The 17,279-nt window shown below is 44.3% G+C and overlaps 1 protein-coding gene across 5 annotated transcripts in view; it reads right to left on the reverse strand.

The window, feature by feature from the left end:
* Positions 1 to 17,279, reverse strand: part of FARP1 (FERM, ARH/RhoGEF and pleckstrin domain protein 1) — a gene marked incomplete at its 3' end in the record, with an annotated part of 283,703 nt that overhangs the window by 63,054 nt on the left and 203,370 nt on the right. For all 5 annotated transcript variants that reach the window (XM_079779461.1, XM_079779459.1, XM_079779457.1 and 2 more), the window contains exons 6-11: positions 12,450 to 12,547; positions 6,265 to 6,379; positions 5,251 to 5,398; positions 2,665 to 2,760; positions 1,033 to 1,196; positions 233 to 301 (exon numbers count right to left, since the gene is read on the reverse strand). In XM_079779461.1, the coding sequence (XP_079635587.1) occupies positions 233 to 301; positions 1,033 to 1,196; positions 2,665 to 2,760; positions 5,251 to 5,398; positions 6,265 to 6,379; positions 12,450 to 12,547 (690 nt within the window). The remainder of the gene's footprint in view (positions 1 to 232; positions 302 to 1,032; positions 1,197 to 2,664; positions 2,761 to 5,250; positions 5,399 to 6,264; positions 6,380 to 12,449; positions 12,548 to 17,279) is intronic.

The following is a 17,279-nucleotide window of genomic DNA, read 5'->3' on the forward strand; positions in this document are numbered from 1 at the left end:
TTTCTTCCTCCCTGGTCCTCTCAGTCCGTTCTCTTCCCCTCTTGTTCCCCTGGAGGAAGCAGCCTGGGCCCCCCCAGGAGCCGGCCTACCACCACACTGGCCGAGGCGACTGTGAAGTAGCCATTCTCTTCCCGTCGCCGGGGTGCAGGGACATCTAGCAGCAATTGCACTGTTACCTGGAGAGAAGGACTTGACTTCTCTGGTATCGAAGCAGCACGGAAGCTCCTCTTACCTTTCAAACTGCACTTTCTTATGTCCGCCTTCTTTAACATAGTCGAGAACCTGCTTCTGAGTCCGACCGCTAAAACGAAGACCACGGGAGGAGAGGGAAGACAGCAAGGCGTTCTCATTGAAGCACACAACACACCACTCCACCATCCTCACTCCCCTCCTCCCACAACGGGAGACATGTGGGCTTTCTCAGCTAGACAGCAGTGAAAGCAGACTAAGGAAAACCGTGTTTCTGTGTCTATTCTGCCTCTTGATATTTCCCTTTACATTTAAAAAAAAAAAGGTTCCATGAATTAAACCACTTGATGCTATGTTTGGTTATTAGGCGAGCATCCCGAGTCTGTATGCTCTGTAAAGGCAGGGGTAATTTTGTCCTCCATATGTCCCCAATGGCTAGCAGAGTACTTGACGTGCAGTGGGCATTGGAAGTGTTGAAAGCAAGAGTGAAAAAGTGACCCGATGATGAGCAAGTCTAGGCAGCGTTCTATGAAGCTGCGTCAAATGTTAACAAGACACTTGCTTCTACAGAGAAAGGAAGGACTTTCTGAATTAGAGGCCCACTCAGAGTTTACTGTGGCCAGGTAGACTGCCTCGCGCCTGACGTTCAAACAGAACACAGCCAGGGTCTGCCAAGGGTCCTGCTGGGATGACCGAGCAAACCCCCCCACTGGCTCTCAGCGACTGACTTGACCTTGTCTCCTCGCTGAATGGCACAGCGGCTGCGAAAGGCAATGGCACAAGGAACGTCTTGGGAGGAAATGTTCGCATGACCAGCGGAGCGGTCTGAAGCCGAATCCTTACCTGAACCGAAATGATGACCCTCGACTAAAAAGAACAGGCTTTGGCTTTGGTTTGGGCTCTTCAAAAAGTCTAAAAAACGCATGATGTTCAACACAGATTTTCCAGAAGGACTTGCAAAAATCCCGGCTGGCCATTAGGAATTCCAAGGTGTCCTGGTACGAGCTCTGAAAAGAGAAAAATACCACTTCGGTTTTTTCCATTCCCCATAGACATTGGGTTGAAAAATGAGAGAAGGGAAGGAAAACAAATGAGTCCAATAAAATTTCAGCTGTATATTTTATTATAGCATGACCATAAATTCACATATTTAGTAAAATATAGCTGCTCCTAATGATAAAATACAGTTACCATTCAACCATTTTCTTCCCCACAGAATTCCTTAGAGAAACTAACAGAAACCAGGGGTACTCAGCAAAAATCATAACATTTCTTTTGACAAAATTCATAAATAAAGTGTGTGTACTTGGCTTACATTTCCTTCTTTAAAAAAAAAAAAAATCCAAGCACTGAGATTCCTGTTTTGCCTCCATAAAATAACTTAAGCAAATTTTTTGTTTGTTTGTTTTCCCCCTCATGATTCATGCCAACGTTCAACCTTGGTCTTAAGTCTCTTCTCTACCCAAAAGCATATGGCTCGAGCCTCCAGGTGGCCCCAGGGACCATAGAGGAAATGAACAGTTTTTTTCTGGAGCACAAACGTATCGCTCAAGGCTGAAAAATGCACGTCCTTTGATTCTGGAAAGGGGATATGGCAATTTTCTATTCCCAGACGGAATGCTCCCAATTCAAGTGGCCGTATTATATAAACAAAAGTTGCCACAGTCCCTAACGTTCCCAGCAGTTCCAACTATTCGGGGGGATCTCACAGTTCTGGGCAGTGCAGTCCCAACTTACAAACGAGTTGTGCTGTCATTTTTCATGGGTAAATCGGCCTTATGGAACTCAAAATGCATTTTCCCATGGAAAACGACTTATAAATGGGTGTCTGCTTCCGAGGTCAGGCCATAAAAGCCTATTTAATCCATATGTAGCTGAACTGTAGGCCTCACCACCCATTTATAATCTTTTCTCCATGGGAAAAAGCACTCCGAGTACCAGCTGGGGACATCAGAGGTATATTAGCCATCTCCTCCAGCGCCATTTCCGGCAGATGAAGACGCTGTTTCTCCCTCTCTGACCCAGTCCCAGTGTAAGCGGCATCTGCAGGGTCTGTGGGACGTGGGCCTGGTTAGCTCGTGAGAACACACTGTCTGAGGTTTGGGACAACAGCAGGGCCCCAAGAGGTGGGGGCTGCTGCTGTATGGGCAGGGATGTGCCGGGGACACGGCAGAATGCGGAGAGTGTCTCGGGGGGCCAGAGGCTGGAGACACAGCCACGGCAGACCTCGGGTTGTCAGGAGGGGCTGCTGGTGTCCGCACAGGTAGGGACCCTCTCCACATCTGTGCTAGCTCTCCCTTACCTTCTGTCTCCCGACAGTGACAGCTGTGGCATTACCAAGTATTTGAATGCATCTCTCTGTACGGACACTCAGACACCGGAGTGGCTGTCGGCCAGTTTCAGCCTGTGCCCTCACTCGGTCCCCTCCATCCCAAGGGTCAGAGGGTCTCCCCCTCTTTCCTGGGAGCCACTTACATTCGCATCTGGGCGGAGCTTGATGAGAAAGCGCTTCCTCTTGAAGCTCAGCTTCCGCACCTTTGCCCAGTTGAAGGCATTGATCTTCGTGAAGCCCTACGAAGAAAGGTATCAGCCAGTGAGCCAGGAAATGCATAACAGGCAACACGAGAGTTGGTTGCATTGGTTATGGGGGACTTCCGGGGGGGGGGGGGGGGGGGCTGATGCTGGATGGCTCGGGAAGAAAGCATTTCACTGGAGAAGTCACAGAAGTGCAGCTGTGGGGTGATGCCGGTTCCTGGATCGTGATTTCTCACTAATTACATGAGCTGGCATTCCAACTAAGTCTGCCTCCAGGGAGGAAAGAGGCTGGCCACGGGAATGATAAAAAGCAAGATAAATAAAAATAAAAACCATGACAACCACCACCATAATTAGCAATCATTACTGACAGCGTGCCAGGCACTGGCCTGAGGACTTGCAGATCATATCAAACCTTACACAAAACCCAATGAGGTGGCTTTCTTTTCTTTTCATAGATGTGGAAGCTGCAGCACAGTATTATTTTAAATTGGCCAAAATCACACCGTGAATGTGGCAGAGTGAGATTCCCGCGCATGGGTGTTAGCCAGCAGTTGTTCACATCCACAGACGCAACCCTGCAGGTCAACAATCACCCTTTTGTCCACCTGGCCTGGCTCCTGTGACCACAGGCTCCCAACAGCACAACCAGGACCTGGGAGGGGAGGCCCCGCCTTCCAGAGCGGTCTCCGGGAAGGACTCACACACCCTCATCTTTGATACCGCCATGTGGGGCGCGGTGGAGAAACGGGGGGCAGTTGCCAGACACCAGCTCCCATCTGTCCTGTCATCTCAATTGAAAATAGAATTCCTCCATCTGAACACCAGGGCCATTTATTTAAGGTGGTTAAGAATGGAGCAATTAGGTACCGACAAGCAGATTAATTCCAAGATACAGTCTTTGAACATGATTAAATTACCAAGTAAGTCTCAATATTTAGATTGCATCAAAGACAATCAAAGCTAATTAATACAATTGTGAGGCACTTCTTTCCCCCCCCCTCTAACTTTTAGAAATGTTTACGGGTTTTAATTTTGAAATTAATGGTAGTACTGAAAACTATACTTAGTTTATTGTCGTTTTCCTCGTCAGGTACTCCTAGGTTATTCCTGCAGGTCCAAACTGTGAGGAGGAATCACCTCCTCACGCACCACACTGCTCTCAACACGTCACTCCCTATGATCCCATGTGAATCCCACCTGACCTCCTTTCTCAGGACACAGGTCTGTGGTCCTTAGGATCCATCAGAAACATCTGATAGAGGAGCAGAGAATCGTAGGCTATTTGGGTAAAATGTGAAGGGGGAAATGTAACCAAACCTGGCAGAGCTCAAAAAAGTTGTAGGTCATGCACTCATTTACACCTTCAAAACTGGGTGACATCTGACCCTATTTCATGAGAAAGGCAGATACTTTCTTGACCGCCCCCCCCCCTTGTGAAATCAAAGCACAGATTACTTACTTGTGTTTAAAAGAAAAGCCTTGAGAAAATGGGGGCGGGGAGTTTGGTGAATATGTTTGTTGTCTTGATTTCATTGGTGGATTCACAGGATATACATATAGAAGAACTTATCAAAGGGCACTCTTTAGAGATGTGCATTTTATTGCATGTCAAGAATTATGTCAGTAGCCCTAACTGGTTTGGCTCAGTGGATAGAGCGTCGGCCTACGGACTAAAGGGTCCCAGGTTCGATTCCGGTCAAGGGCATGTACTTTGGTTGCGGGCACATCCCCAGTAGAGGGGTGTGCAGGAGGCAGCTGATCAATGTTTCTCTCTCACTGATGTTTCTAACTCTCTATCCCTATCCCTTCCTCTCTGTAAAATATCAATAAAATATATATATTTTAAAAGAATTATGTCAATAAAGCTTTTAACAGAAAGAGAAGCATCAATCAATAAAACAGTACATTAGCAGTGTGATCAGGAGAGCGCACACCTCAGAGGGCAGAGAATCGTACGTCCTTAGGAAAACACAGGTAGGATCCACCCAAGGGAGGTAGGCGTTTTGCTGCAAAATTACTGCAGTACAGATTTGGCTTTCACAAACTTATGAAACTGCTCTAACTTACAAGTGGATACTACACTTTTCGAGTTAGGTAAATCTGAAATCAGAAAAAAGCTTATGCAAAACCCAAATTAGGTTTCAAAAAAAAAAGGATCACATGACTATCATGTGCAAGTGTGCAAAAGGTTATTGTGGAGTCTAAAGTCTTGATCCCATTACACATGTTCCAAGCACAGGTCCACAAAGAGATAGAGATTTCTGTGATCCTACAAAGTGAGCAAATGCAAAAGAATCTGTAACGGTAAATTCCCCCACCAGAGCACGGGCACGTGAAAAGGGACCTGGAAGCTGAGTGGCTGGAAAGAAGCAGAAGCCCCGAGATGAGGTTAGTTTTCCCCTGTTCGCCTAAACATAACTATCAGAGGTCTTAGCATGGACCACCCAGCATGGAACCAAAGAGGAAGGTCCAACCCTTATCTCTCATCACCAAGGGAACTGAGTGTGTTCTAAACGCTCTTACCTGAAACACTAGAATTCCTGTGTTCGCAACAGCCAGGTTGATCTTGGTACCTTCCCTGTCCTTCGCCGGGTGCAACCGGATCCCGTACATCTCCAGCTTCCGGGCAATCTCCAGGAGCTGGAAATCCGATTCTGCGGGTGTTTGTCCACTGACAAAACAAAAATTACAGAGAAAGGCCAGGAGATTTGAATTCCCTGTGTCTATTAATTTGAGATTAAGGAGCTTCTCTTGGGAAATAAAAAGGCATTTCATCACAAACAATGGGGCTACCCGATCAGATGACACCCAACCTCCCATTCATTATAACCCAAAGTCCAGCAGCTAGAACAAAAGCGCTATTGCTTGTGTAACACAAAACTCCAAAAGTCTATCTCAAGCTTGGGCCAATTTTTTTGAATCTCAAAGAGTTCCCTTTAAGGTCACATAAAAGCAAAACACCATCGTGTTAAAACAAGTTTTTAGTCACTCACAATAGACCTTAACTTGCAAACAAAGTTCAAGGCACCATTCTCTCATATTATCATCAGCACTCAAGCGCCCTCCTTGAAACAACAACAACACAAACAAAAGGCACAGAGACTCCTTTGAAAATGTTTTACTGATCCAAACAAAAAAACCAACGTGGAGATGGTACAAAGGTTCTAGATTTTCACAATATTCTCACTTTGTCCCTAGAATACCATGTCACTTTCCCAATCTCCTATTAATTGGCCGTATACTCTCCCTTTTATTCCAATCTCCTATTAATTGGCCGTATACGCTCCCTTTTATTCCAATCTCCTATTAATTGGCCGTATACGCTCCCTTTTATTCCAAAGAGCAAAAAAAAGCCAGGAGTCCCGGAGCGCTGCTTTTGAGTGGGTAACCTGCATTTCAGAGACTCCTGGGTGAGTCATAGCAATCCCATGAGCCTCTGGGTTCTTCTCCCTCACCCTTTGCATATTTCTTCCCATGTATGTGGGAAGGATGGAGAGAAACAGGTAAACGGAAACGTAAAACAACGAATAGACTTACATGTGGTTATGGTGAAATTCCACAATTTTGTCTTCTAGTGCGTCTTGCTGAGGTATGTACTTATTTTTTGCTAAGTGTTCTCTGTCCGATGCTTCATCAAAATCCCCAATCTCGGCTACAAAGAGACAGAGAAAGAAAACCCAGCCCATATGATTAATACTCCACAATTTGATCTATTCCCAGTGGAATATTCTCCAGCTAGCACATCAGAAGCTAGCCAACAACAGCCAGGCGATCCAAGCTGGTGGGTACCGTAAGGGCTAGATGTCAGAAATGTGGACGTGAGGACATATTTTACAACTGCTCCAACATAGAAAGATGGTTTCCACTCTTTCTCATCTCTAATAGCTGGAAAGAAAACTTCAGAATTATCCATCCTTAGCCATCCATGTTTCCTGGGGTTTGTTTCTTTCCTCCCCACACAACTAGAGGTTCCTTCTCTTCTAGGCAATAAGTTGAGGCATGGAGTTTATGACCCATGACTTCTAAAGAAGCTCCCAAATTTCAGAACTTTACAAAATCAACTTTTGAAAGTCTTATATATAACCATGATTAGTAAGAACCCCAAACATTTTATTGTGTAGAGAAAAGACTATTGTAAATAGGTATAAAGGTATGGAACCTAATTTGGGTTTTTTTAAAAAATAACTGCTTGCTAAATTTCTTGTAGTCCTCTTATCAGAAATGATTGGTCAGCCCGGCCGGCATGGCTCAGTGGTTGAGCGTCGACCTATGAACCAGGAGGTGACGGTTTGATTCCTGGTCAGGGCACATGAACAGATTGCGGACTCAATCCCCAGTGTGGGGCGTGCAGGAGGCAGCCAATCAATGATTCTCTCTCATCATTGATGTTTCTCTCTCTCTCCCTATACCTTCCTCTCTGAAATAAATAACAATATATTTAAAAAACAAAAAAGAAATGATTGGTCAGGCTATAAAATCCTATAAATTTTTTATCTACAAGAAACAGGATGCGTCTTTCTCTCATGTAACCTCAACAGAGTCCTCAGATTGCTGTAATCTGGATTGCTGTAATAGGATAGAGCTCTAAAATAATAATTGTACCTTAACAACAGCTCCACTCCATCTATACAGTTTAACACGTCTGGGACAGCCTGCCCTTTGCTTTGTTTCATGTACTCTGTCACAAGCTTAAGAAGCAGCAGCGTAATGACCAGTGCCCAGCTGTTCCGAGTTAAGAGCAAGTGAACTGTTGCTATGAAACCTATCGTCCTCTTCGTCATGTGAAGCAGCTTGTCATACTTTAGCCAGGGCCCCTCCAGGACTCCTGCAGGATGTTGCCATAAACCTCACCCTCTGGGAACATTTGCTCTGCATAAAACAGTGCCAGCTCACCAGGCATCCCCTGGGAGAATCAATCGCTCACTTCCTGCTGCGATGACAGATCAATAACACGATTTCCTAAATGCCTTTCCTAGACTACATCTCCCTCCCTGGGTAAAGTTGCCACCCTCCCTCACAGAACACAGCGCAGAAGTGGGGGGACCTCTCTGGCCACACTGCCATCCTCGCCGGCTGCCTTGATGATGGTGGCACTAACTTTTCTGCAATTCCTTCTATCTGGCCTCAGCAAAGTACAGTTCATTCTCATTCTTACAGCAGTTATGTGCTATGAAGACCCCATGAACACTGAATTAGCAAATACTAACCATTGCTCCCAGAAGAGATACAGGGTTAGCGGCCTATGAGACTCTTGGGGGAAAAAATGACATTTTGGCTAACTGATTTTGTTTGGTGTGTTTCTGTTGAAAGTCATCCTATTTTATAGACATTTTCAATTCATTAACATGGACCTTGCGGCCAACAGCACTGTCACTCATGCCTGAGCAAAGCTCAGCGGACACACGTATGTTCTCCAGAAGGCACATCTCAGCCTTCCTGCACTTAGGAGCACGAGGCAGCAATTCAACACGGCACTTGGGGACCATCGTAACAGGGGAATCACCAACAAGCAGCACAAAAGTGAGAAAGTGCGGCACCAAACAGACCGCTGGAGGCACCCTATTGATGGTATGAGAGCTGAGACAGGGAGGCAGAGCGCTGCCTTTTCCGACCTCAGCCTGGAATGGGTGTGTGGGACGACTCCCGTTTTCCACCATCTTGTATGTGTCTGCGGTGACCACGAAAGCACCACAAGTATTGATTTGGGGGTTACAAATAACTTTTATAGGGTAGGTGAATTTGCACATACAGACTGCGTGTAGAATAATGCAGACTGACTACATGTGGGGGACTCGCCTGAATCCCAATTTCTTGTGAGCTTTAAGTTTGGGCTTCTTAATGCATATGGATTTTATAACACACTCCTTTCCCTAATTCAATGTAATAAAAGAATAAGAATTCCAGTTTTTCCTTTGGCAACAGGGTCAATGCACCTAATTGTCTTTTGTTTTTGTTTTTTAAATCCCTTTGCCTTTCACTGCCTGCCTAAAATGCAATGGCAATATAGGACTAAGAAATTCATTTTCTCCTCAGTGTGCTCTTCTCTGAAATATGGAAATAAGCTCCTCCTTATACGTGGAGTGTTTAAGAGCTGACAAATATTCAAGAAATGATTTAGTATTTTTATGCCAAGGTATCATATTTGCTTACACATATTCTAAATTCCATAGCAGTCTAGTCATGGCAAAAAGTAGGGACAGCAAGAACAACCCCAAACCTGGGATTTCCTACGTGAAATCTCATGAGGATATGCCCGGACCACCCGTCTGCCATGTGGAATCTTCAGCGTGGAGACACCCAACCTGAAATGCAGCCTCCAAACCACCCCAGTGGAATAGTAGCATCGGGGCTATCTAGTGATTGGCTCTTCATCAGCTTGTCTTACTTAATTGATTCATAATAAATGAAAGAAAATTAAAAGTTAGAAATATTAAGCGGCTATATAAGGCCAGTGACAAATGAAAAAGTATAGACTGTCTAAAAGAAAACTCCATGAGTTCAAATAAAAGAGGAAAATTTTTAACAAAATTCAGATTGTGTATATAGATACATCCGAGATGAACATACAGCTCACTCAAGATCATTGTTCCATCAGCATTAATGTAGCTTTTGAAAAAGAGAGATGAGTTAACCCCTTGTACCTTACAGATAATGTAAATAATCAAAAATAATTTTTTAAAAATATATATTTTTATTGACTTCAGAGAAGAAGGGAGAGGGAGAGAAGGAGGGAGGGAGGGAGGGAGGGAGGGAGGGAGGGAGGGAGGGAGGGAGGGAGGGAGGGGGAGAGAGATAGAGAGGGAGAGGGAGAGGGAAAGGGAGAGGGAGAGAAATAGCAATGATGAGGGAGAATCATTGATCAGCTGCCTCCTGCATGTCCCACACTGGGGATCGAGCCTGCAATCTGAGCATGTGCCCTGACTGGGAATTGAACTGTGACCTCCTGGTTCATAGGTTGATGCTCAACCACTGAGCCACGTCGGTAGAGCTATCATCAATAATTTTAATCGACATACTAGTCACAGAGCATTGTGAAATTTCTCCTTTTATGACTGAGTGCATGGGATGGTTAAAAATGCAGAAATGGGACTTTAAAAATATAAGATTATAAAAATATTGTGTGCCTCATTAGTGAATAAACAGTATGCAAACAGCAGGCATAGTTTTAATCTATCTCATTTTCTCTGGAGAAATCAAGATTCTCGGGGAGTTTTGAGCCTCTTGTTGGTTTCCTGAGTGCTGCTGAACCTCCACTTCCCATCTGTGCGAGTGAGATTTACTGTGTTGACTGACTTTACAAAGAAAGAAACATAAGAGGAACAAGCAGGCACAAGACTAAATGGCATCAGGAATAATAAAAGCCCAGGGTCATAAAACATTTCATAAAGTTACTATTCCAATAAGGAAGCTTCACTTAAAAATGTTCCATTGTTTGGAAAGGGAGGCTACAGGTGAGTGAGGTAAAGAAAGAGAGTATGTTTACCGAACAACTAACATGTATTGGGCATTTATGCTAGCATTTAATTTTCACAGCCTTATGAAAAAGTTTTATTATTTTCATGTTCCAAAAGAAATAAGAGGTGGAGACCTAGCTAGTTTGGCTCAGTAGATAGAGCGTCAGTCTGAGGACTGAAGGGTCCCAGGTTCGATTTCAGTCAAGGGCACATGCCCAGGTTGCAGGTTCGATCCCCAATAGGGGGAATGCAGGAGGCAGCCAATCAATGATTCTCTCTCATCATTGATGTTTCTATATCTCTCTCCCTCTCCCTTCCTCTCTGAAATCAATAAAATACATTAAAAAAAAAAGAAGAAGAAAGAAATAAGAGGTGGAAATAAGAGGTTGGGGGCAGGGTGAAGTTTAGTAACATGCCAGGGTCATCAATCAACTAACAGAAATCAGGTCTGCCTGATTCAAACCCTCCTCTCTCCACTACCATATAAAGAGGGAAGACCAAACACAAAAGACAAGAGCTATGTTACTTTCTGAGCCAAAGCTTCCTCATTTGTAAAAATGGAGATAATAATAGCACTGACCTCACAGAGTTGTTGTGAGAATGAAATGAGATACTATATAGTGCTGGAACATAGGGAGGTTTAATAAAGGATACCTATTTCTGTTGTTCTTTCTTACACCAGTTTTTCAAATTGCTAAGAAAACATCTCTCTGCTAAGTCTGGTAGATATTCAATAATGCCCATATACCAAAAGAAAGAAAGGTAAGCGTGGTCTATAATAACACCTCATCATATTAGACTAAGACAGTGGTCGGCAAACTCATTAGTCAACAGATGCAAATATCAACAGTACAACGATTGAAATTTCTTTTGAGAGCCAATTTTTTTAAACTTAAACTACATAGGTAGGTACATTGTTATTAACTTAATTAGGGTCCTCCTAAGCTGGCCTTTGCTAAAATCTCAAGGGGCCAAAGAGCCGCATGTGGCTCGCGAGCCACAGTTTGCCGACCACTGGACTAAAGTAATTTGTTGACTACTACGAATGGTATTTCCTACAAACCTTTAGAAGTCTTATTAACTGAGCAGCTACCAAATGGGATGGGGCTGATTAAATGGGACTACTTTGTATACAATGGAAATTTTAAAATGCTAGCACAATCTTTTTTTATACTAGTGTTTATGTATGTTGGCCTTCGTCTATATACGTACATAGTTACCTTCCCAAAACACCAAGTGTATATCCCATTCAAGTATGGCCTTGGCCAAGAGGAAAAAAATGCTCAGGTGGGCTGTCAGTAAGCCTCAGGATGAGCACAATCTAATTTGTCCTTAGTCTAGGTTAAGAAAGTTAAAATATTGCATTTCAAGCCCTGGTCAGTTTGGCTCAGTGGAAAGGGTTGTGGGTTCAATTCCCAAAGGCACATACTTTGATTGTGGTTCCATCCCCAGCCCCAGTCAATGCTTCTTCCTCCCTCCCTCCCTCCTTCCTTCCCTCCCTCTTTCTTTCTCTTTGTCTCTCTCTCTATATCTCTCCTCCCCCAACCTCCTTTCCACTGTAAAAATCAATGGAAAAAATGACCTCTAGTGCGATTTTATTTTTATTTATTTTTAAAACATATTTTTATTGATTTCAGAGAGGAAGGGAGAGGGAGAGATAGAAACATCAATGATGAGAGAGAATCATTGATCGGCTGCCTTCTGCACACCCCCTATTGGGGATCGAGCCCACAACTTGGGCATGTGCCCTTGACCGGAATTGAACCTGGGACCTTTCAGTCCACAGGCTGATGCTCTATCCACTAAGCCAAAATGGCGAGGGCTCTAGTGTGGATTTTTTTAAAAGTATCACTATATCCAGTCCAGCCTCATGTGTTCTGTACTAAAGAGCAGAATACAAGTGAAATCTTTGACAGTTTTATGTTGTTCAGCTATCGTGCCACAGTTGATGATAAAGGACAGAACAAGTTTAGTCTATTTGGCCCCTGTCCCTCTAAGCTTCTCCTTTGAGACAACCGAGATGTCAACAATTGCACTGGGTCTTGAAAAGGGTAGATAAACAATAGAACACAGAATTCCTGGGTCAATGTTTGGGGGATACGCATATTAAATGAAATTAGAAGTATTGTTTTCCACTCATATGCACTCAGGCTAACAGCAAAAGAACATGAAGACATTGTTATTGTTGTTAGTGGATCTGATTTTCTTTCCAATCAGATCATTGTGTCATTTCCAACATGATTTCTAAAGGAAACCGACAGCACTTACACTGTACAATGTGCGAGATCAAGAGGGCAGCGCTGGTGTCATTACACGTCAGCCTGCCCTGAGCCAGGTCCTGCTTCACTTGCAGAGCAAACAGGTACCTGCAAACAGAGAGAGACGGGGTTTATAAACACAGAGATGAGCCTCTGGAGGGCGGGGAAGGTCAGCATCTAAGTCATGCTCACCCCTGGCAACGTGTCCACACCGTGAGCAACCAAAAAAAAAAGGGACAAAAAAACAAGGAAAAGAAAGTCCGCAAGGCTGAAATTAATTTCTGAGGCCTCTGACTGCCCCGGGAATACACACAGCTCCCCGAAGGACTGGGAGACACGTGCTGCAACCTTTTCACGCAGTGAGTAATACGTTTCATTTTATGTGGAGGGAAGCAGCGGTTAAATATAGGTACACAATTACTTACCACCCTATATATTTTTGCAAGGTAAAGCAAACAATTAACTTTTTTTCACAGAACAATATACTAAAAATGGCTTTATGGCTCAGACAGTAACAGTAGTTCATCATGGTTAGTTAAAAGCTTTGCAACGGGAAATGGAAAGACCAGGGTGTCTTTTTTGTGGTGCAATACTCACTTAGCCACTTCCACAAGGTTCAGCTCTCAGATGCATAAAAAAAATCAATTTACTTTGAAATTCTTTTCTTTATGTTGTAGGATAAAGCAAGTAAACACTTTTTGGCAAAAGAGAAAAGAGGTATTTATAAAACAAGGAAATTATGGGGGAACAGTCAATGCTGAAATTGGTTGGAAAAGATCAGTATGAACTCATAACTTTTCAGAAAAGACATTTAGTAGTTTTGCTCACTGCCTAGAAACAGTGTCATCTCAGAAGTAACTCTTACCAACCCAACCAGGTTCTGGCTCCCACCCAATTACCCCTTGGAAGGACACGGAGAAATGTAGGTTCCAGGCTGGGGTAGGGAAAGGTGCTGAGTGAGTCTGGAATATCTAGCTATGCCAGAAAGCAAGGCAGCGTCCCAAAACAAATGTGCTGCATTGAAGGGGCATCCATTGGCCAAAGTGGCAACAGCTTGAGTAGCAACAAGAATGATTAAAGTGAATGGAAAATTCAAGATTTCATATGACGATACTTAGAAAAAGAGAAAACAGGAAAAACAGAATGTGTCACCAACTTGAGGAGACTATTATAGCAATTCTTTATGCAAAAATTGGTAACCCGTGACCAAAACAGTGGTCATGTAATCTGCCTCTCCTGTAGGAAGGGTACTTGGACTATGTCCAGAGAGTCCAAGTGGATGAGGCAAAGTTTTATCTTACAGAAGAATGCTAACTAATGGTGCAGCAGGAATAACAGAATGAGAAGATCCCCATTCTACCACCTCTAAAGAAGTTATTGACTCTAACAAGGACTGTTAGTTGGTGTAAAAACCACTTAGGAAACTGGACTTTTGCATAGACAAAGTAACATGACCTTACTTCATAATGGAAAGATCAGAATGCCACCACTCTACTGATCCATCTTAGTATCATTAATGATGTAGGAAGCACACAACATTACTTATGATGAATTCTAGCCAAAAATGTTTAACTTGTATCTGTCAAGGCTTTAGAACTAACTTCCAGTTTTCAGGAAATACAGAGGCTAGAGCAGTGGTCGGCAAACTCATTAGTCAACAGAGCAGCAAACCGCCGTTTGCCGACCACTGGGCTAGAGGAATAAGCTAAAAAGACAAGAGGTAAGATATTCTGTAGTACAACTGGTCCAGCTTCTCTACCAAGATGGTATCTTGAGGTCCAGGGACACGATAACCAGACGCAATGTGTGGTCCTTCAGTGAATTTCATTTAGAATAAGCAGATATGAATGGCATTGGGGGGGGGGGGGGCACAAATGGGGAAATTTGAGTATGGCCAGGGTATTAGATAAGATGAAAAGTACATGCATATGCATAGGGAAAAAATCAGAAAGGATGTCACACTGATGTTTTAATAGTAATCTCTGGGCAATAGGAATACAGTATTTTTATCTTCTTAGTCTTGTTTATCTACATATTGTAACTTTTCCACTGTACATTGATTACTTTTTCCCTTCTCCTCTCAGGGAAGTCCAAGGGAAGAAGGGCAGAGAATATAAAATAACACACATCAACATACAGGTTTATATGAGAGGCAGTATAGACCATCTTTCTGCATTAGGTAATGGTTATGGTCTTTTGAACCCAACACTTCTTAGAGCTATAGGCTTTAATTCTCGCCTATATGGTCTATTTTAAAATAAGCAGGAGGGCTTTATGTTTTAGAAACATTACATCCGGGACATTTTAGCATCTCAAATTCAAACATGGGGTCCTGTGTTCACAGGGAGGGATTCAGAGTGAGACGGGCTTCAGGGGCCTTTGGGGACAGTCTCGTGTGGGCTCGCGGTGGCAGTGGGTCTGAAAGAGCCCGCACGTAGTTAGAGGGCAGTGTCATGTTGAAGACCGCAGGAAGAACTTGTCACCCCAAGTACGCGGACTCTTTCTGTCCCAAGGCCCTGGTAATACGAGAAAGACTTTCCTGGGTACTGATTTCCGGATGACAGCTGTAAGTCGAGCACGCTGGCTGCAATGCTAACTTTAGAGATTCAGCAACAACCTTCCGTCCTATAATCTGAAGCAATTCCAACAAAATTCATGAGCTAAAGGCTAAGGTGTTCTCAGCAGACACTAAATAAAATTAAACCGGCAAACACAAGGAAAATGCTCAAAGCACACAAAAGGACCCAGCCGGTGTGGCTCAGCGGTTGAGCTTTGACCTATGAACCAGGAGGTCACAGTTTGATTTCAGATCAGGGCACATGCCCAAGTTGCGAGCTTGATCCCCAGTGTGGGGCGTGCAGGAGGCAGCAGATCCATGATTCTCTCTCATCATTGATGTTTCTCTCTTTCCCTCTCCCTTCCTCTCTGAAATCAATAAAAATATATGTTTTTAAAAAGCACTCAAAAGGAAATGGACTAGCTTTAGGATGGGAGGAGGAAGGCGATGACAGTGGCAGGACTAGTCAAGAAGGGCTTCGCTTCCTGGGACTGCAAATCACACCCATCGGATGCCTGGTTTTATTTTTATTATTTATTTGTTTAAATATATTTTTATTGATTTCAGAGAGGAAGGGATAAGGAAAGAGAGACAGAAACATCAATGAAGAGAGAGAATCACCGACTGCCGGCACACCCCCTACTAGGGATCGAGCCCACAACTGGGGCATGTGCCCTTGACTGGAATCAAACCCGGGACCTCCAGTTCGCAGGCCGACACTCTATCCATTGAGCCAAACCAGCGAGGGCAGGATGCCTGGTTTTACACATGTCCATTTCCATTCATTTCATTTGGGAGGTCTGATTCTTCTTCCTCTTCAGTGTCATGTCCAATTTCTCCGCCAGCCTAAGAAACACCCTTCAGCAGACCTTGCATAGCAGCGAGTTCCGATAGGGTCTCTCACCTACCCGAACGCAGCCGAGTAGAAATCAGATTTGATTGACGATGGGATGCCCAGTGAGAAGTGTGCCTGAACGCATTAGCATCAGAAAAGTGACTCAGAGCTCTGCAATAAGAAAGCCTGGTGACTTATTTTCCAACGAGCTTGCCCTAGCTTTTAAAACTGCGCCTAAGAGTCGGTGATTTTCCCCTTTTGTCCATAGGACAGAGTTTCACCGCAAGTGCAGTCCGAGAAATAGACAGGTACTCAGCTTCCTGTTGAACCGCCAAGTGCAATGTAATCTTCCATCTATGTAAATGGGGAGCACGGGGCTAGAGTCCCTTGGAGTCGGCCAAACTATACAGTCTGCAGGCCCGTTTCTGTCTCGCTTTTCCACACATCCCTTGTCTAAATTAGCACTGACCACGCAGACCTTCTCCTAAGCCCCTCCTCACCGCCATCTGCTATAGAAAAGTCCCTGGAATCTCAATGGTTACATCACTCCATTTTTGCTTACACGGGAAGTTGAGAGTGCAGGAGTCAGCATATTGGATCTGGGAGGTCCTCTTCTGGTTATACCTCGTGACAAAGTGGAAAGTGATGAGGAGCTTCTAAGTTTCATAGCAATTTTATTCACCCTTGGACCCAAAGAATTCTCTCTTCGGGGAAGATTTTTTAAAATGTCAGTGAACAGTGGGAGCCAGACAACAAACACCCAACCCCACTGCATCCAGCTGAGCCGTGTCACGTGGGGGAGCTGCCAGATCGGCCACAGCAGCTGGCAAGACACCGGGCGCACTTGGCCTGAGGGTAACTAGTTGCATGAAATTTTATAACAAGGACCAGAATGGAAGAAAACTCCAAACCTCTAAAGGCAATGAATCATAAAAATTGAAAAGGTGCAAAACTCATTGCAAAGTAGAAGAGGGAGGAAAAGTGGGGAAGAATGGCTTTATGCTGCCAAGTTCCGCAGCAGGATAGAGCCCCAGTGGGACTCCAGAGGAAAACGCACACTGCTGACCAACAGCTGGCCGCGCCCGTAGACTTATTTCAATATTCTGAGCGTGGAGCAATGCATGTTCCCACGACAGGAAGGCTGGCCCCAGAAACGGAGACACAGTAGCCCCAATAATGACACCACATGAAGACGTGTCATCGGCCCCTCTGTCTTGTGCAGCTGGGTGTAGTAGCTCCAGCTGCCCCTCTACTTCAGCGTCCTGGCAAACTGCACGGTTCCCAGAGGCCGATGGCTTCTGCAGTTCCCAGCCACCTCTAACCGCTTCATCGATTGGAGGATTGTAAGTGGAGGCAAATAAGCAGTGGTGACTCGTTGAGAAACACAACGCCTTCACCTCTCACTGGAATCCATGTACCCAATGCCCTTCCTGCCGCATCCATGTGAT

The sequence above is a fragment of the Cnephaeus nilssonii genome (genome assembly GCF_951640355.1).
Source record: "Cnephaeus nilssonii genome assembly, chromosome: 8".
Taxonomy (NCBI): domain Eukaryota; kingdom Metazoa; phylum Chordata; class Mammalia; order Chiroptera; family Vespertilionidae; genus Cnephaeus; species Cnephaeus nilssonii.